This window comes from Sinocyclocheilus grahami, unplaced genomic scaffold (genome assembly GCF_001515645.1).
Source record: "Sinocyclocheilus grahami isolate Dianchi unplaced genomic scaffold, SAMN03320097.WGS_v1.1 scaffold182.1, whole genome shotgun sequence".
Classification (NCBI taxonomy): Eukaryota; Metazoa; Chordata; class Actinopteri; order Cypriniformes; family Cyprinidae; genus Sinocyclocheilus; species Sinocyclocheilus grahami.
In genome coordinates this window covers 774,852-798,368 of record NW_015505361.1, presented here as the reverse complement: position 1 = coordinate 798,368, position 23,517 = coordinate 774,852, and the positions used below count along the sequence as shown (strand labels likewise).

Here is a 23,517-nt window from a genome sequence, read left to right as displayed (position 1 = left end):
TGTGTGTGTGTGTGTGTGTGTGTGTGTGTGTGTGTGTGTTTATATATATGTTTTATCTTCATGTAACTTTTTAACCAAAAGCACTAAAGTTCTGTTGTTTCAGATATTATAAATATACATTTCTGAAAGTTCAGACTTTATTTTTATGAGTATTGATCTTCGTGCGTGTGTGTCTCTCTCTCTCAGGTGCGTATTGAGGATGATATCGCAGTGACGGCTGACGGCGTGGAGCTGCTGACCTGCGTTCCTCGAACCGTGGAGGAAATCGAGGCCTTCATGGCGGATGAAACGTCCAAACCCTTCAGTCCCATCAGCAGCCAGAAACTCTGAAGAGATGATAATGATGACGACGATGACGACGACGACACTCCTTTTCTTCAACTTAAACCTGTATCTAAGTAAAGGAATATCTTTGATATTTCGAGGGAAATCAATCACATGACTGATTTGCTGTTGTTTGACTTCTCTGATGTAAGTCAGCAAATTAAATTACAGGATCATTTATGCCTTCATGTAGCAGCCATGTAACAGTTTGTGTTTTAATTTTCAGAGTTTGATATTCTTAATAAAAGCAGCTCTGAACTTTACTCAATTCATTAGCATTATATTCTGTATGCTTTTTGCAAGTTTGTAAGACAATGCAATGCTTATTTTTAATAAAGGTCTGATTTTTCTAGCATCATTCAAAATCGTGTGCAAATTGATAATTTACTAAGTCTGATAATTCTGTCATTTAAATCCCATATGATGTGTTTCTGTCAAACTAAAATTGATGGAATAGCAGAAAGCAAAGACGAGGAGAAAAATCCGGACACTCAATGTGACTGTAAGGGATGATTCATTTTCCACTCAAGTCGGGTCTGAGGTGTGCTGTGGGACACAGCATCATCTGTGATAATATGGTAAGTGTTGTTGTAATGATGTGCGATCTGACATTATCAAGTATATCACAGAGTGTGCACGCACATGATTTATTAGTCTATTAAAACTCAAAATTCAAGGCATTTAAAATTGTAGACGGAAAAAATGGTTCTGTATGCTGGTTTATATAATTTAATATAGTTAATATATATCACACAAAGAGTAGTTTTTCTGAATATATCAGCATGAAAACATTTAATAATCTTTTTATACAAGTTCAGTAAAGCAATAAGTGACTTACATTTTAGACATAATATTGCTTGTTTTTGCTCAATTTTGCAAACGAAAATAGTTCCAAACCAAAGATCACAGCACTGTTTTGCGTCTCTGAGCAATGGACGGTCTTTACTTTTTGAACGAATCGGTTGAATAAATGATCCAGTGATTCGCTCATTAACACAGTCAAATGCTTTGTTTCTGAATGAATCAGTTGTTTGAATGAATCGGTTGAATAAATGATTCAGTGATTCGCTCATTAACACAGTCAAATGCTTTGTTTCTGAATGAATCAGTTGTTTGAATGAATCGGTTGAATAAATGATTCAGTGATTCGCTCATTAACACAGTCAAATGCTTTGTTTCTGAATGAATCAGTTGTTTGAATGAATCGGTTGAATAAATGATTCAGTGATTCGCTCATTAACACAGGCAAAAGCTTTGTTTCTGAATTAATCAGTTGTTTGAATGAATCGGTTGAATAAATGATTCAGTGATTCGCTCATTAACACAGTCAAATGCTTTGTTTCTGAATGAATCAGTTGTTTGAATGAATCGGTTGAATAAATGATTCAGTGATTCGCTCATTAACACAGTCAAATGCTTTGTTTCTGAATGAATCAGTTGTTTGAATGAATCGGTTGAATAAATGATTCAGTGATTCGCTCATTAACACAGTCAAATGCTTTGTTTCTGAATGAATCAGTTGTTTGAATGAATCGGTTGAATCTCAATGACTCACTCATTAACAGTCACTCGCTGCCAGCTACTGGCGGTTTTAATTTCACATTTCGACTATTTTTTTAATTATTTCAAATATCAGTATTCAACGTTTTATGTTAAAAACAAAGCATTAGGCCTTTTTACATTAGGCCATTAGGCCATTTATGCATCTGTAACTGCAGTTTAAATGCATCCATGTCCTCTCTGAGATACATAAACTGTGTAAATACATCTAAATGCTATTTCAGATGCAGATTCCAGAAATGTTTTCTTATGTTGGAATGAAAGACACTAAGTACCGGATGAAGTGCTTCTTATTCTTACCCAAAAATACAAAATGGAAGAAAGCGTTCAAACTGAAGACAATCTTGCTACTCAAGCCGTGTATGAACATTTATGTATTTGCTTCTTTTCCATTTTGCATTTACTTGTACTTTTATTTTCAATACTTAAATATGTTTAAGATTTTAAAAATACTTTCCGTACTTAAGTACAATAAATCTCACATACTTTAAGACTTTTACTCCAGTAATATTCTAAACGGTGACTTCAACTTCTACCAAAGTCATTTTCTGGTAAGATATCTGTACTTTTACTCGAGTATGGCTTTCAGGTACTTTATACACCACTAACACTTTATTTGAAGAACCCATTCTCACTATTAACTAGCTTGTCTTGACTGTTTATTAGTATTTTTATATAGCACATATTAATGCCTAATTCTGCATGACCATATTTTAAATCCCTTAATCATTAAACCCCACACCTAAACTTAACCACTACCCTACTAACTATTAATGAGCAGCAAATTAGGAGTTTATTGAGGCATAGTCGAAAGTGTTCCCAACATTTTCACCATTATTAGCCTGAAAAAAGATCCAGATCATTTAACACACATGACCTTTTGTGACTAACTTGGCTAACAGAACCTTTAATTAAAAAGTCAAATCTACCTGAAACTTAATGTCAACGTGGTTTTATTGTGTTCACTTCACACCCAACGGATATTACTAAAATATCATATTAGATTGTAGATTAGATACTGTATTTGGAGAAGAGAGTTCACACAAAAAAACTAATTTAATACATAAGTGGTAAAACCACAATAAAGCTGGGTCACACTTTATTTTAAGGTGTCCTTGTTACAGTGTAATTTTACGTTTAAGTACTGAGTAATATTGATTAACTACATGTAGGCCAACTTACTATATGTTTAGGGTTAGGATTAGTGTTTGGCTTAAGGTTACTTGCATGTAATTATGCATCATTTATTGTTATTACTAATAGCAAGTAACGTGTAACAAGGACACCTTAAAATAAAGTGTTACCTAAAGCTGCTGATAGCTAACTTGAACTTAATATTCATGCAGGGGTATTTCTTCAAAATACTATTAGGTTTTTTTCTTCATCTTTGGGTAGCCTTTGTTTGTTTGTTTGAGCTAACTACCGTATTGTATGATATTATTGTGCGCTGACTAAAATTGATTTATTGCTTATGAATAGTAATGACGCTTGTACTGACGCTCCAAGACAGTATCCAATCACCACGGGCATGACCTAATTAATATTCATGAGCTCTGCCTCCTTCCACCCAAACAGAGAGGCGGGTCTCTCACGAGCTCACCGCTCTCTGTTCAGCTGGTAAGTTCACAGATTTAATTTGCTTAAAAAACAAATAACAGCTTTTACACACATCCAAGAGAGAGGACAAGCTTAGTTCTGGATTGTGATTCTTGAAAAAAATGATCGTGTCATCTGAAATGAGCTTCCATGTTTCTCAGCCTCGCCAAACAGCATCCAGTCGTTGTTTGTCTGGACTGTGGTTTTTAATGTTGTATTTGGCTCTGTGCAGCTGAGCACACTATGAAATGCACAGTGTTTTCCCTTCAAAAACAAAGACTTGTGGAGACAGTGAAAGTGAGAGAGCTGAGCTGATACTTTACAATGTTGCGTTACTCCATAAAAAAGTAACTAATTACGTTACTTAGATACTATTTATGGAACGTGATGCGGTACGTTACTTTTGCGTTACTTTTTAAATCTGGACAGGGCTTGCTTGTTTGTTTTTAAAATAAAAAAGTTCTATTTTTGGCAAATATAAAAGCCTTTTAACACCAAAAGTGAAATGAATGCGCCTCAGGCTGAAGGGAAAGTACAGTAGAATGCAGAAGAAGACATTTCAACAATTCATTCATTCATTCATAGAGTAATTTGTGCTTATTAGTACGGTTGAACTGGATCATCGAAGCTCAGAAACAAATAGAATGGGATTAAATACATAAAGGATATTTGTGTTGTTTAACATTTAATTATTGCAGGTTTGCGTCATATTCTGAGTTGCATTATTTTTATTCATTTTGAGGAATACTGAATCTGTGTTTTTTGTGAGTGAGATGAATTAATGCATATTCATATTTATTTTAGAACTACAGTGACGACATCTGATTTCTGTCAGCATGGCAACACCAGAGCTGTCAGTCAATAAATTGGAAACAAAAGTAACTTGCGTTACTTATCTGAAAAAGTAACTCAGATATTCTCTTGTAAATTAAAAAGTACTGTGTTACTATATAATATATATATATACAGTATATATATATTTTTTTTTTTACATCAGTACTGATTATAAGATGTTTCATATACTTATAAACTGTATTTAATTTTTTTGTGTAGTGCACTTGATGGATCACAATATTTAATGGTTATACACTGATGACAAATATAAAACTCCACTGTAAAGACTGGACATGCCCTAAAACATTAAATAAGGCATCTACACTGACAAAGGTGCACTGTTAGGAACATCATGGACCAGATTCAGATTGGACATGGAGCTCAAGGATAAATTTTCCGAAATGCACAGGAAGATTTGCGAAATGGTGATCTATATTATCGAGAAAGATCCTGAGCTTTTGGAACAAATCAAACAGGCCAACTTTCACTTGATGTTGACCGATCCAGCAAACGGAGGAGGTGTTGTTCTCGCACACTATATGAATTTACCTCTCATTTTTAACGTCCAGTGGACTGTGCATGGAGAAGTGCATTTCAGCGAACGTATAATGTGTTGTTTTACGTCATTCGGCTTTTCCTTTACAAGCGCATCGTTGGTCCTCATTACAGCACCTTGTGTGACCGATATTTTGGTCCTGATTCGCACTATTTTGAGTTACTCCAAGCAGCTGATATTTGGCTCATGAGGGTGGATTTTGTTTTTGAATTTCCTCGCCCGACTATACCAAATGTCATTTACGTTGGCGGTTTCCAATGCAAACCTGCAAAAGAGCTTCCGAGGGATCTGGAGGACTTTTCGCAGAGCTCTGGAGAGCATGGTGTTATTATTATGTCTCTAGGAACGTTAGTTGGCCAACTTCCTCTTGACATAGCTGATGAAATAGCAGCTGCGTTTGCTCAGCTTCCCCAAAAAGTGATTTGGAGATACACAGGAGCGCAGCCGTCGACTTTGGGCGACAACACTTTACTGGTTAACTGGTTACCGCAGAATGATCTCTTAGGACATGCAAAGACCAAGGTTTTTGTGTCTCATAGAGGAACTAATGGTATTTTTGAAGCCATTTATCATGGCGTTCCTATAGTCGGATTACCGCTTGTTTTCGATCAGGATGATAACCTTTCAAAAATGAGACATAGAGGTGTGGATAAAGTTGTGGACATTGCCAACATAGATAGAAGTATATTTAAAGATGCGTTACAAGAAGTGCTTACAGAGCCATCCTACAGGAAGAACGTGCAGAAACTGTCCAGTCTGCATAGAGACACACCAGTAAATCCGTTAGTTAGCGTCCTCTTCTGGATTGAGTTTGTCATGAGACACAGAGGCGCTGCTCACCTGCGCACTGACTCTTATAAAATGCCCTGGTACTCATACTACAGTGTTGATGTCGTAGTGTTTATTGTGTCTTTTACCGTTTATATTATATTTAAAGTGATCAGATGTTTATGTTGTAGGTTATGTGCAAAAAGAAAACGAGCAAAACAAGATTAAAGGGGACATCGGATGCCCATTTTTCACAAGTTGGTATGATTCTTTAGGGTCTTTGTGAAATTTATTTTAATTCATGTAATTAAAATTCCTCAATGGTCGTGTAAAAAAACACCCAATTAAACCCAATTGACAGTCAATTAAAGAGTAGTTTTGCACACGAGGAAGCACTGCATATTATTATTATTTTTTTTGTACAGTTAACACTCCTGATACAAAAGATAATGTCTACAGACTTATACACTGACCATGTCAAAAACAGCTCTGTTTACAGCGACCTGTTTCGGTGCATGCCACTTTAAATGCTAATGAGCTACAGCTCACCCCGCCCCTCTCTTCTGTTTTTTGTGTGTTTGCGTCACCATTAAAAAAAAACAAATCCACTGCATCCTCAGTGGCTATGAAATGAAGACTCTTTTGTTCACTTTTACATCCAACTACTAAACACCTGCATTGCTTTGCTCGCTGCTCGAGCAATTTTTGGCTGTTGGTTGATGTTATACAGTATTTTAACATAGCAGCCCTCGCTTCCTGGAGTCAGAGCATTTCTTCAGAATAACACGCACTGATGAATCATTCACATTAACACCTTAACACAATAGTCTATTTAATTTCTTGCTGACCTTCAGATTGAAATGATTTCTTCCAGTATTATCCCTTCCAAAAACCATTAGCACATCATTAGCGCGGTTTTGTCCCGTCTGTAATTACGCTGATGTATTACAGTGACCTGCAGGACTCTGGTTTAATAGAGGTGACACTCAACCTACTTGTGCTGCTGTTACTGTCTGTAATGACAAAAAGAGCTTTAATGTCTAACAGCGTTTAATCGCCGCACCATGTCTTCAAAGCAATTACAGCTGATTTCAAGGATAACAGAGTTTTAAAATATAACATAAGTCTGGTTGACAGTCAATTAAAGAGTAGTTTTGCACACGAGGAAGCACTGCATATTATTATATATATATATATTTTTTGTACAGTTAACACTCCTGATACAAAAGATAATGTCTACAGACTTATACACTGAGTCTAGTGTAAAATTCAAATACAGGAAATCACTCAGATATACTGTAGTATAAAAATAAAATAACATACAAAGAATTCTTCTGGATAATCCCTTTCAGAAAGATAGTAAAACAAACACTTTGTGAGTGAGGCCTTGTTATATTGATGGTAGTTTTAATTGCATGATGGGTGAGCTGAGCTGAAAATTGTGGAAGCTTATTTCTGCCATGGGATGAAAAATCAATCTCAGAATTCAGTGTGGGTAACACGCAGGGTTTATATCTAAAAGGTAATTGCAAGTTTTTCATCTCACAATGCAGAATTGTTTTTCTTGCAATTCTGAGTTTACATCCTGCAATTGTTTTCTCCCCCCACCTTTTAAGGTTATCTCACAATTCAGACTTCTTTTTTTTTTTTTTGGTCACTATTCAAGTTTCCATCTTGCATTTTTTTTTCTGAATTCTGAGTTTATATCTCCCAATTCAGACTTTTTTCCCTCTCAATTCTGAGAAGGCAGAATTATGCGATATGAACTCATAATTCGGACTTTTCCCTCACAATTGCAAATTTCTCTCTCTCTCAATTCAGAGAAAAAAGATAGAATTGTTAGATGAAAAATTTGCAATTACCTTTTTTATTTTTTAATCTCACGGTGGAAACAAGCTTCCATAGAAAATGAACTAATGAAGGTATTTGCATCTGGCTGGGATATGGAAAAGTAGAAAGCCCTTCAATATTCTTAATTGTAGTCTTTTACATTTTATGTTTCTTTCCTGAATCCTTACACAAACTACATTGCAACTCTGTTTTGTTGTGCTGGTGTATGAATTATGACTGTAAAATTAATTGTTTTCAAGTTACTACTTCCTAAAACAGGTTGATGTGAGGCAGTTGTAAAACAGGCACTTAATAACAGCAATAATCATGTCAGTCAAACGCAACACACTGTCCGCTGCTGTTTGTGTTTCAGACAGTGATGGCTGGACGTAAATGTCCGCTCATGAAAGTCATTTAGTGGGAAAGGACCATTAGTCATGGTGATAATCATCAGTCCTGACTAATGGAACCTGTCATTCATATAAAAATCTTAACATAGGGTAACACTTTACATTTACAGTGCTCATATTACGCAGAATAAAATGTGCAAAAATTGCATTTAGGCCACCTCGGTGTCGCCTTTGAAGGTACAGTTTTGCACTTTTAACAGCACTAACCAAATGTGTTCTCATAACGTCTCAATTGACAGCATCTGTGATATGTTGCAAACAAAACAAAATACAATTTATTTTAGTATTCTAGTATTTATTGTATTTTTTAATTTATTTTGATTATTTGAGCATAAATTTTTTTTATACATGTATAGAATAGAGAATTTTTAATACACTATGGTTCATTATTTTTATATATTTAAAACATGTGTAGAATATATATATATATATATATATATATATATATTTGCATTACAGTACTTCTTCATTGGCATAATTTTTCAATATTAAAAAAACTATTTTTCTAAAATACATAGGCTGTATTATTTCTTCTGTATGAAAATGAGTATCCTATGAGTTGTAGCATTCACTGGCTTTACATGGTCATGAGAAACATTGAAATAACATTACACAGACAAGTTTAGTAAGTGATTTGATCACCCTTTAGTGTAAATGTATAGGAGTCCAAATGACTGTCAACTGATCACAAGCAGTCGGGTGAGGAAGGGAGTCTATCAGCTGGAGCTGAAGAGCGTCATCTCTGCTACATTGGCATCTTGAGTTTCCAGCTCCTGCTTGCAGCTTTCTCTGATCACATACACGACCAGTCCGAAACAGATCAAAATGAGCAGCACTATGCCGATCACCTGTTGATGACAGATAAACAGTGCACGTCTGTAATGGGTAACATGTAACCAATTATTTAATAGAAATATCCATGACACAGTGAAATGTGTGAATCATACAAAACTTGTCTTTAATGTCACCCATAAAAAACATTATATGTGATATATTATACAAATTATATATTTGTAGTGCACTGTAATGCATTGTTTTATGCATTTAAAACAAATGCTTCATTGTCATAATGTCTCAATGCGACAAAAAAAGGACTTCATTTGTCTTAAATAGTGTTATTTTAGTATCACTGACTGAGATACTGTTGTCGTTTTTATTGATATTTATTTTTTATTTTCATTTAAAAATTGTAAAGTTTTGGTCATTTTGTTTTTGGAAAGTGTGTTTTTGTCTTTTTATTTAAATATGTCTACTTTTTTATTAATTTTATTTCAATTTTAATTATATAAGTACTTAGTAGATCAAGTTAAACTAGATTAAAATGACAAACGTTTAATAAAATGTTTATTATATTTTATTTTATTTCAGTTATCCTTTTTTATTTCAAGTAACACAATTTTTTTTCCCCCTATGGTTTTAGTTTTACTTAACTATAATAACCCTGGCCTTTAAAAAAAAAAAAAAAAAGTATTATTTTCATTTTATTTTGAGGTGAAATGTGACCTAGATGCGTTTTTATGTGAATCACACATTAAATGGTCATAGACACATTAACAAAACATGTACTTTAATGGATATGTAAATTCATTATTGGGTTACAGAAGAAGTAAATGTAAAAGTTTCATTAGTGGACTGGATCTCAAGAAACTATAGTCAAGACAGGAACAAATCTATAAATGTGACCCTGGAGCACAAAACCAGTATTGCAGGTATATTTGTAGCAATAGCAACAATACATTTATGGGTCAAAATGATCCATTTTTCTTTTATGCCAAAAATCATTAGGATATTAAGTAAAGATCATGTTCCATGAAGATATTTTGTAAATATCCTACTGTAAATATATTCAAACTTAATTTTTGATTAGTAATATGCATTGCTAAGAACTTCATTTGAACAACTTTAAAGACGATGTTCTCAATTGATGGCCCACCATCATCATCTCCAGCAGCAGCAGCAGCAGCAGCAGCAGCATCCGCATCCCTGAGCTCCGGACAGCATCAGCATCAGCATCATCCTCACCCGTCCTCCATGCAGCAGAGCCGCTGCGCAGCGCCTGTCGCGTTTCTCGCCGTCTGTCCGCGCTCCTCCTCTGCCATCCTCTGCGTCTGAAGCCGCTCCGCGTCCATCACCTGCTCGCCGTGTCCCGTCTCCATCCTCCCGCACGATGCTGTCCTCCACCGGGATGCTCGCGCTGCTCCTCGCGATGCTCCCATATGTATCATCTCAATGTTAGAATGAGCTGTTTTAGGGGGGCGTGGCTGACTCTTAACTTTTATAAAGAATATCTCTTTGGATTTGAGACTTTAGTCTTTGCAACTTTACAGATCTTCTTTATGCACCAAGAGCTTGTAACACTCCAAAGAGAAAGGAAAAATTGAAATCGCATCATATGACCCCTTTAATATCCTAATGATTTTTGGCATTTTTGACCCATACAATGTATTGTTGCCTATTGCTACAAATATGTCACTACTTATGACTGGTTTTGTGCTCCAGGGTCACATATAGAACCAGGTTTTAGTCTGAGCTAGAATGCAGTAGGAGTTCTATGTAAGCGCATCTGCTTTAGAAATGGAAAGCCGCGTCTTTGTGAGCGGTAAATAATGAGTGCGTGTCCCTGAAGGCATGTCTCTGACTTTACATGCTGGAGTGTCACAGCTGTGACCAGGAGAGGGCAGATATATCACCTGCAGACAAACAAGGCCAGGGTATTCCCTCTTCAGGATCCCCCCCCAAAAAAAAAGGAAAGGGGAAAGAAAAACAACAGCGAAGCATCGATCAGTTGTGTGTCCAAAAAGACTGTTTTTGTGCAGCGCGTCACCAGAAAAAGCATCTGGCGAATGTAAACATCAAACATGATCTGGAGAGAAGCAGGTTCTGGCAGCACAGATGTCTGGCTGTAAAATGTGTAGTCGACTAGAAATGTATTTAATGGGCTTATGAAAGTTTTATTCAATCCTGAGAATATGTTAGTGTGGCTGAATGGCTGTTTTAACCAGATCAGGTAGAAAGAGATGGACCAGAGGCTTGTAGTTTCTGCACCAAATATGAATGCAAAATATTGACTTTCAGACAGGTTTCCCGAAATGTCTGGCTGCTGAAACGAACAGATTAATATTTTAAAAGCCTCACATTGAGACCAATTATCTATTTATTACAGCTCTATAGCAGGGTTCTTATATAACTAAAACTGAAACTAAAATATAACCATTAAACAAAAACATTTTGGTCACTTGAAATAAAATAAATGTTAATGAAATCAAACATAAAAACTATTGATTTCAGCTTCAAAAAATTAATAACAGCTAATATATGTACATATAAACAAGAACTAAAGTCAAATACAATTATGCTCAACAACTTTTAAACTTTTTAAATTCAACATATTAGCAAAAACTATAATGGTATATCAATTATACAAAAATAATGCTGCTCTATATATTAAACTTAGATCTATATACATATCTATATAAATATTGTCTCAGTCTCTCTATATATAGTTTTGACCCTTAAAATAACTTTTTTTTTTTTCTTCTTCTTGGTTTTCTCTGATGCACTAACTCTGCAGCAGCACTTCTTCTTCGTCGTCTCGTCTGATGCACGCACTCAACCAAGCGTTCTAACCACAACCTCGCCCTCCCCACCCCCCAACCATTCCAATTTCTGTAGGCGGGAATTATTTGTAATGATATTCCAATGAGCCGCTTTGTGATATCACAAAGCCCGGAAAACAAACACTGTAGTCCAAACGAGCCGTTCGTTGTAGTTCTTGAAAAGGGATTTTTAAAAAACGAAATATCTCCCTTTGGAGTGGACTTTGAGATTTGTAACTTTCTAGATCTTTTTTATGTCCAAACATACACACTACACACTGACTAAAATTTAAAAAAGTGAAAAAGCATAATAGGACCCATTTAAAGTGCTTGGTAAAGAAAAGTAATGAATAAACATGCTCTGCACTTATAGCAGATACAGACATTGTTTTTCTAAGTTTCATTATGTGTGTGTGTGTCTGTGTGTGTGTGTGTGAGAGTGAAGGTCTGCTTTGATTTGTCCAGACATAAGTTCAGTGGCTCTCCTGGATAATCCAGCTATTGTTTGGTAAAGCCAGCTGAACAGATTCCAGACGCTCTGTAGGCACCATGACTGGCTGCTTTTTCAGGGCTGAACTCTGGGATTCAAGCTCCGATGCGGCCCACTCAAGACTTAATATTCAAATCTTAATATTAAAATATACCTAGAATAATTCAGTGAGACCGCCTGAAAGCAATAAGTCAGAACTCCAAAAGGAACAAGCACCTCATGTGAAGTAGAGTTGGTTAGAGGACATGTTTAGTGGTTAGTATTGAATAGCCAGGCATTTGACTGTTATCAGCTTATTCTAGCCAAGAACTGCCCTTATAAGGAAGAGACAACCTGAGCGAACTGTAAAGCGATTCGTCAGAGTTTTGTTTTTAAAAACAATCAGTCAGATTTGAGCTGGCATTGTCAGCCAGTGTTTGTCATTTTTGCATGCAATATGAATCAGACAGTCTTTGACTGGACTTTTGAGTAAATTAGTGTTCTCTTGTACCTTTGACAAGGGGTTAAATGCTCGTAGAAGAACTAGGTTTGTAAGGTGAACATTGACATTATTCAAACATTTGGCATGACATATTTGGTGTAAAATAATTACACTGTATAAAGTGATGTTCTTACTCAGTATTTTTGTTTAGCATTTGACTGTTATCAGCTTATTCTAGCCAAGAACTGCCCACTTATAAGGAAGAGACAACCTGAGCGAACTGTAAAGCGATTCGTCAGAGTTTTGTTTTTAAAAACAATCAGTCAGATTTGAGCTGGCATTGTCAGCCAGTGTTTGTCATTTTTGCATGCAATATGAATCAGACAGTCTTTGACTGGACTTTTGAGTAAATTAGTGTTCTCTTGTACCTTTGACAAGGGGTTAAATGCTCGTAGAAGAACTAGGTTTGTAAGGTGAACATTGACATTATTCAAACATTTGGCATGACATATTTGGTGTAAAATAATTACACTGTATAAAGTGATGTTCTTACTCAGTATTTTTGTTTTCCAATACAGTCATCTAAATGATTCTTAAATCAAGATGCATTTAACAGTAGAGCATTGCAATAATAATACTGTCAAGGTCATGAGTTCAATTCTCAAAGAATGCATGAACTGATAACATGCAGTGCAAGTCATTTTGGATAAAAATGTCTGTCAAATGCATAAATGTGTAAATGTAAATTTGCAAAGATGTAAAATGACAAGATATAAAGTCTAAAATTAATTTTTGGTAAATTCATCTGTGCTTTTGCTTAAATGAGACAAAAATTATGCCAATGAGGTCAGAAAATAGACACAATTTAAAACTATTAATTTTTCTGAATGCAGGGCAGATTTAGCTACTATTTAAAAAACACACTCAATTTGATCAGAAAACAATCTTATGTTATTTATTATGCATTTCAAGTAAATGCATCCTGATTAAAAAAACAAAAAAACAATACATATTTGTATTGGAAAGCAAGGAAAAATACAAAATGATTAAATATAAAAAGACAATTATGATTGTTAAAGATATTTTAAAATAATTCTTAAAATACTTTCTTGGCATGACTGTGTTTACATAAAATATTGCCAAAGCAATATTATTGCTCTAAGTAATTACAAGAAAAAGAAATATACAGTATTACAATGACAAATAAAAATGTACAAATATTAAATAAATAAATAATATTAAAGTATTTAAAATAGTATTAAAATATGGTGCTAAAATAAGGTGCTATATATATATAAAATTTATTACTTGGCACCTTATTTTTTGCGTGTATATATATATATACAGTGGGTACGGAAAGTATTCAGACCCCCTTAAATTTTTCACTCTTTGTTATATTGCAGCCATTTGCTAAAATCATTTAAGTACATTTTTTTTCCTCATTAATGTATACACAGCACCCCATATTGACAGAAAAACACAGAATTGTTGACATTTTTGCAGATTTATTAAAAAAGAAAAACTGAAATATCACATGGTCCTAAGTATTCAGACCTTCGTTGCCCGGGCGGTGTGTTTGGGATCATTGTCATGCTGAAAGACCCAGCCACGTTTCATCTCAATGCCCTTGCTGATGGAAGGAGGTTTTCACTCAAAATCTCACGATACATGGCCCCATGGCGCAGTGTGTTACTGATGGTAGCCTTTGTTACTTTGGTCCCAGCTCTCTGCAGGTCATTCACTAGGTCGCCCCGTGTGGTTCTGGGATTAAAGTTTTTGTTTCCATAATATATGTGTGTGTACTGTGTATATTTATTAAGTATATATACATGCATGTGTGTGTATTTATATATACTTAATAAATGTTATTAAGTATATATAATTAATGTTAAATTTAATACTTTTTTTTAAATTTTAAATTTATATATTAAATATGTTTATATATGATATAATTGATATGAACATAAATATATACATGTAAATACATGCAAATATTTTCAAAATATATGCTGTATGTGTGTGTCTTTATATATACATAATAAATATACACAGTACACACACATATTATGGACAGGAAAACTTTTATTTTGGATGTGATTAATCGCGATTAATCGTTTGACAGCACTGATATATATATATATATATAATATACACACATGCAAAATGTCATAAAAAAAAAAATATATATATATATATATATATATATACATCATCACTGATATTCAGGGTCACAAAGAAAAGTCTTATCTATTTGTTGAGTATATCAAGACCAGCCTGAGACGTTAGTGCTGCTCAACCAATGGTGTGAGTTTGGGGCGGGAATTATTGTTCAACTAGGTGTTTGGGAAACCTGTTTTTATCATTGCATTATTTTTGCAATATGTATGTGACGCCAGTGGCACAGAAATGCATGGCTCCAGCTTCATTTATTAGATCTGAATCCCAGCATTCAGACTGACTTCATCCCAATCTCAGTCTCAGTTCTCACATCTGCGCACAGCAGCTGTGCAGCGATCTGCCGCCTTCCCTTCACACGCTACGTTACCTGCAGCTCGTCTTACTGTTAATGAATTCATCTGATTGTAGGAATGAAGATGTAAACAGTGTGTAGCTTGCACATATAAAGCCCTGAGCCATTACTGACTGTGCGCTTCGCTCATAAGAGCAGCAACAGATATCTATAGGACTGTAAATGGTTTTGCTTCATTCTGCTGCATGCTTCTATTATTAGAACAGACACGAGGAGCGCAGAACTGTGGCTTTGTAGTTATTTTTGCGGGAGAGAATCCAGTAACTCTTAATGGACTGGTGCTTTATAGGGCGGTTTGTGTTTGTCATTCGGTCAGTGCTGTCTGTAATAGAAGCAGAAAACCACACTGTAATCTCTGTCTGATGGAAAGGCTGTATTCATTGTGGCGTGCGGCGTGAATATGTCTATGGACCATGTCTAATCTGGCCTCATAAACAATTCACGGTATAAAGGCACTCTTCTGAGTATAAATAGCTCATGAGTTACAGTGACATCCACGGCCGACAGCTGTGAGATTGAAGGTGTTTTCAAGGGATGCTTGAGTCATAAATAAAGATTCTGTCATCGTTTTCATGACTTCTGTTCTTTGGTGGAACACAAAATAAGAGCTTTTGGGCTTCCTTTATGATATGATTGTTTGGTTTTGAGCAGTATGAACATTCTGCTGAACGTCTCCTTTTGAGAAAATAAAAGTGAATGGTGACAGAATATTCATTTTTGGTTGAATTCAAGTTGTGAGCTGCAGCTTTTGAGATGCTAATTACAGTATTAATCCTATTTAAGGCAGATATGCTCACATCTTTGGCTTATGGCTAGTTGACGTGTCCTGTGGTGAGACATGCTATACTTTATCTAAAACTATTTCAACAGCATTTTGATCATTCTTCTTGCAATTATTATACATGTAGATTTTCTGACCTCATATTAATTGAAATATTTGTACTTTTAATTCATTTGTCACACTGCAGAACCCTTTCAAATGAGCTAGTGAGGACTGTTAGAAATGGAGGGAACATCAAAGAAATTGTAGATATATTATTCATATCAATATTATTTTGATTAATGCAAAACATAAGATAATACGATACGAATTCTTGTTTTTTTGAGAAATGTCATCAAAAGGAAGTGTTTATCCATAAAACGAGGCAAACATCTGTCAGTAGTCTCAGAAAAATCAACTTAATTCGTATTTTCCTCATAAACTCACTTAACTATGATCAGTTTCTCAGAAAATAAGACTTCTTGTCATTTTGCATCTCAAGTACATTATATCTTGATTTAAAAATATTGACATTTTTCTACTGGAAAACAAGACAAAAATACAAAACGATTGTGAATATGACTATTTTTTGCATGTGACATTATTGTGTTTACATATAATATTATAATATTAAATTGCATTATAAACAAAACCCTTTACAAGGAAAAAAATACAACATTGGCATAAAAAAATTAAATTTAAATTAATAAAAGAAATATTAAAATAATGGGTTAAGTAATGAATAATATATATATATATATATATATATATATATATATATTTTGCATACACACATACATATATATGTGTGTGTGTGTGTGTTTAATATAAATAAACATTTATCAAGACATTCTGATTAAAAAAAAATGTATGTCTGGTGCTGTACATCCCATATCCCAGCTGAACATTCAGAGTTATTGTAAGAAACTCAGCTTTGGCCATTATTTGTTGTGTATATACAGTCATCTTTTGAAATCACAATGACGTTGAGCCGTGTATGAAAACGGGCACATGTTGTTCTATGCGAATGGCAGGGCATTAACTCGCTGGTTGAGATTTACCAAGAATTCATGTAACACCTGCGCGAACCGTTAAGAGTTTCTACCGCAGAAAAAAAATGACGTTATTAGAAAGAAGATGAAGAAATCACAGCCTGTCATGGAAGAGAAAAAGATGCGACATGCACTGCATCGTGACTCTAAAATCATGATATGAATGCACCGCAGGATCACTGATTATTGTTTAATATAGTAGACAGATTGACAGGCAGACACTCGTGACCCGTTCCACCTACTCAACACTCGTGTGTGTGTGTGTGTGTGTGTGTGTGTGTGGAAATATGGCAGCGGTAGCTTGTGTTTTTGGATCTGCGTGGTGTTTTATTGTCCTCCAGTGAGCCGTAATTCCCACCGGAGAGGTGAAAAACTCAAGTGCTCCCGTTAGCACACTCAAGCTGCCAGATCCCACCGTTAAACGCCTTTTTTTAAGTTGGCACGGGTTGCTGTTAACAAAAGCAGGTTAACACGTGAGAATATTAGCGTATCATGTAATTAGTTCAGAATTAGCAGCATTGCAATATTGAACAGTTTATTGAAACTGAATCATCTTTAAAGTAATAGTTCACCCGAAAATTGAAAATGTGCTGAAAATGTCCTCAACCTCAGGCCATCCAAGATGTAGATGAGTTTGTTTCTTCATCAGATTTGGAGAAATGTATTATTCCATCACTTGCTCCCCAACCTCTCACGATCCTCTGCAGTGAATGGGTGCCGTCAGAATGAGAGTCCAAACAGCTGATAAACACATCACAATAATCCACAAGTAATCCACACTTAACACATCAGTTAACATCTTGTGAAGCTGACATTTTTAAGTTCAAACTTCAGAGTCCATAATAATCCATAATAATGTTTCTTTCAGTGAAAAAGCTGGTCTGAATCAGGAGAGAAATCTGCACAGATCAAGCACTGTTTACAAGCCAAAACAACATGTGGATCGATTATTGTTATTTGTAGCTATAAAGATTTTTTTTAAAAAGCATCTCGATGGATTTGTTTCTTACAAACACAGCTGTTGGCTTCACAAGAAGTTAACTGATGGACTGGAGTGGTGTGGATTATTGTGATGTTTTTATCAGCTGTTTGGACTCTCATTCTGATGGCACCCATTCACTGCAGAGCATCCATTGGTGACGCAATGCTACATTTCTCCAAATCTGATGAAGAAGCAAACTCACCTACATTTTGGATGGCCTGAGGGTGAGTAAATTGTCAGCAAATTTTCATTTTTCTTTTCATCCTTTAAATCTAATAGCATAATCTTGAGACACATGAACATGCAGAAGTAGCATGCTGGGCGCAAGTTGATTTGATTGAAAAGCCTCAGTGAATGCGTGTCATTATGCACCGCTGTATGCACCATCCAGATGTTTCTGTTCCCGGAGAGGCTTGCGGAGAATGGCGCTCCAGTAGAGAAGGTGTGAAAGCCCAATCTGTTCGTTAGGGTGGCTGAAAGCTCCAGACACGGATGTCTTTATTCAGAGAGAATATAATTATGGTTCACACGATCGTGCCTCAGGCAGGGAATTCAACTACATGAAAATTGTGTCTTTTCATAGCTCACGCCACACACCCACAGACACACCGGCTTCCATCCGTGGCTGTTTCTGAACACCTGAACGCTCACTGAAATCAATCTCAAGTCATTGTCAATACGACCAGGAACATGCATTTAAAGTCTAATTTGATTTCATGTTGACCTTGCATTTCTAGATACATGAATGTTAAAGGCTAGTGAAGCATGTCGACACACTTCTGTCTTTTAGTAGTGTCATCTTCCTGAACACGAACATGCTGAGCTTGATCCATCTTGTATTTGTGTTTAGGAATGATGATTAAAAGACAGCTTAGGCGTCCTCTGAGCGCCGGTTCATTTGTCATCCTGAGATTATATGACAAAACCACCTCAGTCTCCTTGAATGACCTGCCAAAATGTTTCCTTTGCCAGTTTCTTGAGTGTAAAATGAGAAAATTACTTTCCAAATATCCTTTTAGATACAGAAAAAAGCGCTAATAGGGCTGTGTAATGAAAATTTAGTGCGATTTTTGTTTTAATGTATCATTTTTATATTGTATAATTATTATTAATATATTATTACACTTTTAAAAAAGTGTTTTCTATGTGAATATATAGTAAAATTTAATTTATTACTGTGATCAAAGCTGAATTTTCAGCATCATTACTCCATGATCTTTCAGAAATCATTCTAATATGCGGATTTATTATTACATTTCTGATTATCATCAATGTTGAAAACAGTTGTGCTGATTAATATTTTTGTGGAAACTGTGATACATTTTATTTTTACGGATTCTTTGATAAATGCTGTTCTTTTGAACTTTCTATTCATTTGAGACAGAAATCTTCCATAACATTATACTGTAAACGCCTCTACTGTCACTTTTGATCAATTTAATGCGTCCTTACTGAATGAAAGCATTAGTTTCTAGTAGTGTATATTATGTTATATCACGGATATCAGATAAATCACCCAGCCCTAACACATTTTGACACGTTTTATTGATATTTGGCTGCGAGTTCCAGCTCGGTCCAAATGCGACTCTACTGTAGATCTGAAAATGAGACACATCGTGAGCTCACAGCGCTCTGGGATGATTGAGTCCCCATCTTGAGCAGTCGCTAGCACTTGGAGGCAAGCCTAGCCTGGCGTCACGGGCGGCATTCATCACGCACCAAGGTTAAACTGAACTGCAGTTTAGAAACTATAAGTACCGTCATCATGTCAATGTGATATTTCATACTTGCACCCAGAGGAAAGAACCATCACAAATGAGATCTGTCGTTGATTCTCCTAGACAGTAATATGCTTTTCTTTATCTTACTTAAGTCTCCTGCTTCTCTGATGTTTCTCCTGAGAAAAAGACCCCAGTGAGATCTATTCAGATTCATTTAAATGCACAGTACTCTTGACTTCTGAACAGGGATTTGAGGAGAACCATCCGAGACATGCAAGCTCACATTTGCTTGTTTTCATGTAGTTTTTCAGATTGAGTCTGAAGATGATTGTGTGTAGAGATGCAAGCGAATCTCCTCCAGACTGTGTGTGACTAAGGTTACATGTTTGTGGCTGACGCCACCTGTGCATTAGTCAGCTCTGACATCTCACGGATGCATGTGACAATCTGATAGTGGTACAATAAACAGGAACGATGTAAAATCATCAGGGGTCGACAGGAATCGAGTCGCAAGTAGATCTGATGTGAGATGCAAGCATATTTCTTTTCTCCGCGGCCGTGAAATTCACCTTTCCGTGGGCTCAGTCTCTCGCCGTGAGAGCCGTAATGCTGTAAACTCCAGCAAACCTTCATGAATCATTTCATTTACAGGCCCGGTAATCCGTTACAGTAATAACTTCATCTCGAAGGGCATCATCCTTTCGTATCTCACCGTTTGCTGGGATAAATAGGGATGCGCTGATGGTATTGCCATCTGGATCTCTGCAAAATACCTTTTCTTAAGTGCACAGAATTTCAGGGCTCACTGCAAATTTTGTCTTGTTTTCTGGTAAAAATATCTAAGCGTCCTTAATACAAGATACATATATTAGAGAAGCTAAATTGTTTGAAATAAAGACTTGCTTTAAGAGAATATATTTTGAATTAAGTTTATTTTTCCTACCTCAGTGACAAAATGCTTTTTGTGAGGTTAGAAAAAAAAAAATAAAAGTCCAATTTAGGTAGAAACTTCATTCAAGATATATATTCTAAAAGCAAGAAAGCAAGCATTTATTGTTTTACACAATTTTGTTTCTCAAGTAAATTCTTATTTTTATGGATTTGTAGATGTATTTTACTGGAAAACATTGGTAAAGACAAAAATGCTGCTTAAGCAAAATTATTATTACTTGTACATACAAGTAAAAGCATTTAGTCTACATAACTATTTATCCAATCTGCATTTTCAATTTTGCTTCTGAGTAAATTATTGTTTTTAAGAGTTTTTAGATGGTTTGTAAAGGAAAACATATTGGTAAAGACAAAAATACTGACTGAGAGATATTGTTATTATTATTAAAAATGTAAATGAAAATTATCTCTTTATTCTTTATTCATATTCTATTTATCCAATCTGTATTTTCAATTGTGCTTCTCAAGTAAATTATTGTTTTTAAGGATTTTTAAATGGTTTATTACTACTACTACTATTATTATTATTATTTTGCAATGCTGCCAGAAAATATTTTACACAACTTTGTTTCCCATTTTTAAGGATTTCTAGATGGTTTTTAATGGAAACCATATTGATAAAGACAGAAATGATCTCTTTATTCTTTATTCATATTCTATTTATCCAATCTGTATTTTCAATTGTGCTTCTCAAGTAAATTATTGTTTTTAAGGATTTTTAAATGATTTATTACTACTACTACTACTATTATTATTATTATTTTGCAATGCTGCCAGAAAATATTTTACACAACTTTGTTTCCCATTTTTAAGGATTTCTAGATGGTTTTTAATGGAAACCATATTGATAAAGACAGAAATAATAATAATTAGTATTATTATTGCTGTTATTATTACTTATATGCAGTTCTGCCAGAAAACAATTTTATCAGGCAAAACATGAACAATGACCTTAAAGTGAAAGCATTTATTCGAACCATTTATCCATGCTATATTTTCTACCAAACAAAGAGACAGTGAAATATGGCATTGAAGACATGCTAAAGGGAGATTCGCTGTTTCCTTGAGCATCACTAAATTATCCTGCCAATGTGAAGCATAATGCAGCATCCTTCCAGAATTTATATACTGCTTTATGTGCAAATGTTTTTCTTTGTGTAGGATTTATCCAAGATATTAGTGAGATGGTTAGAGCATTAGAAGTAAATGTATGTGTAGAAATAGTAAAGAAGCCTTTATGGAAACATATATGTGAATGTGTTTAAACTAAGGGAAAGTTCACTCAAAAATGAACGTTCTGCCATCATTTACTCAGACCTATATGGGCATAAGAATGAGTAAATAATGACCAAATGTTTATTTTTGTTTGCAATAGTCAAACATGTCGTTTTAAGCCTTGAAGGTCATATGTGTGATAGGGGGTCCATTAACCTGTTTCTCACTGATGCTCTTTTTTTCTGTCTTCTTCCAACTGTTTTCCACTCATTTCTGGCTCGTTTCTTCTTGATTTGCATTTGGATCATTCTTCTTTTGTGTTTTCCAACTGATCGGACACTTTGGTTTTCTCTCACACACTCCTCTTCTCCCCGTTTCCCTCATACTTCTTCCCCTCCATGGTTCCCTCTTCCTCTCCAGCTGGGTTTGTGAAGTCGCCAATGTCAGAGATAAAGCTCACAGGAGACGCCTTTGAGCTGTACTGCGACGTGGTGGGTAACCCTGTGCCGGAGATCCAGTGGTGGTATGCCGATATTAACAGGGCGGACTCCTTCAAGCAGCTGTGGGACGGTGCCCGCAAGCGACGGGTGTCCATCAACACGGCGTACGGTGCCAACGGTGTGAGCGTGCTGGCCATCTCCCGCCTCACGCTGGAGGACGCCGGGATCTACGAGTGCCGGGCCAGCAATGACCCGCGCCGCAACGACCTTCGCCAAAACCCGGCCATCACCTGGATCCGAACGCAAGCCACCATATCCGTGCTGCAGAGTGAGTGCTCTATGTACTGTAGTAGCTAGTTGCTCAAGTGTTCCACTGTGTCCCCTGTGCACAAGCAGCTACGCACTAGGGCTGGGCGGCGTGGTTTTGATATTGCGTTTATACCTGTAGTGCGATTTGATTTTAATGGGAGTGATTTAGTTTTTGACATGTCATTCTGCATGCAGCTCTGATGATACTGAATACAGCTGATGTGCATCATGTGTTAGAGATGCACCGAATGTTCGGTAACCGAAATTATTTGGCCGAAAATAGCAAAAAAAGCTTTCGGTGTTCGGCCGAATAAGCGAAAAAGACAGAATAAACTGTACCGAACAATGATGTGATGCGATCAAATCGCAACCAGCATAGAGTGAGAGGCGCAATGCAATAAACATGTCAGCAGTGTGGAAGCATTTAAAATTTGTCAGAGAAAGACGCAAAAATCATTACAAACACCGACAGCGAGAGATTGTTTAGGACTGCATCGCATGTCTTCGATGAGAAGAGGAAGGGGTGATTGTTGCTGGTTACTGTATGATGATTGAAATCGCGAAATGGCCTTAAACAATTAAATAAACTGCAGAACGTCATGTTTTCTAATACACGCACGCATTGCATTCTGACAGCGCTGCATGAACTCGCGGTGCTATCTGCTCGTTAGCCAGGGTTCAAAGTCCAAACCGCGAGGGAAATCTGAGCTGTAACAGTGTACTCAGTTGCTCAGTCACATTTTTATGATTTTTTTTTGCTGTTGTCTTCCTGCGCGTTTCCGCCAGAATAAAAGTTGAGAAAACTTAATAACTCCATAAACAATCATAAACGTTAGTATTGTAATTTTACTGTTGTTCTGTAAAATAAAATAAAAAGTAAGACAATAATAATGATAATAATTTCAACAGCTCTGTTAATACATTTATTATAAGATTCACAGATAGTGTTCAAATTGGGATCTGTAATATTTTCTAATGTTTTAAAAGAAGGCTCTTCTGCTCAGCAAGGCTGCTTTTAATTGTACAGTTAAAAATACATGCCTGATTCAAGAAGGGGGTCTTGATGGCCAAAAAAATTATTTTACTAACTTATTAATTTTAAGTTAAATTGTGCTTTGTTGGTATAATAATGTCTGCTAGAATGTTAACAAATGTTCAGTGTTAAATACTTT

The 23,517-nt window shown here is 35.6% G+C and overlaps 3 protein-coding genes across 4 annotated transcripts in view; all 3 read left to right on the top strand.

Moving 5' to 3' along the window:
- The window catches only part of pepd (peptidase D), an 80,556-nt gene extending 79,878 nt beyond the window's left edge, over positions 1-678 (top strand). Inside the window, exon 12 of the mRNA XM_016284412.1 lies at positions 187-678. Coding sequence (XP_016139898.1) covers positions 187-330 — 144 coding nt within the window. The 3' untranslated portion in view covers positions 331-678. The remainder of the gene's footprint in view (positions 1-186) is intronic.
- A 4,037-nt stretch (positions 679-4,715) lies between these two features.
- Positions 4,716-8,250, top strand: LOC107594390 (UDP-glucuronosyltransferase 2C1-like). Its single transcript, XM_016284411.1, has 5 exons — positions 4,716-4,833; positions 4,884-5,767; positions 6,618-6,643; positions 8,062-8,103; positions 8,235-8,250. Exons 1-5 carry the CDS (start codon positions 4,716-4,718, stop codon positions 8,248-8,250), a joined length of 1,086 nt encoding a protein of 361 aa, XP_016139897.1.
- Positions 8,251-10,036: 1,786 nt separating this feature from the next.
- LOC107594373 (neuroplastin-like) overlaps positions 10,037-23,517 on the top strand; it is a 45,075-nt gene continuing 31,594 nt past the window's right edge. For both annotated transcript variants that reach the window (XM_016284390.1, XM_016284389.1), the window contains exons 1-2: positions 10,037-10,122; positions 22,017-22,364. In XM_016284390.1, coding sequence (XP_016139876.1) covers positions 10,095-10,122; positions 22,017-22,364 — 376 coding nt within the window. In that variant the 5' untranslated portion in view covers positions 10,037-10,094. The remainder of the gene's footprint in view (positions 10,123-22,016; positions 22,365-23,517) is intronic.

Coding starts and splice junctions, on each gene's coding strand:
- LOC107594390 (XM_016284411.1), top strand. CDS start 4,716: ATGCACAGGAAGATTTGCGAAATGGTGATCTATATTATCGAGAAAGAT. Junction 4,834..4,883: donor CGATCCAGCAAACGGAGGAG/GTGTTGTTCTCG, acceptor TTTAACGTCCAG/TGGACTGTGCATGGAGAAGT. Junction 5,768..6,617: donor ACTACAGTGTTGATGTCGTA/GTGTTTATTGTG, acceptor GGTTTAATAGAG/GTGACACTCAACCTACTTGT.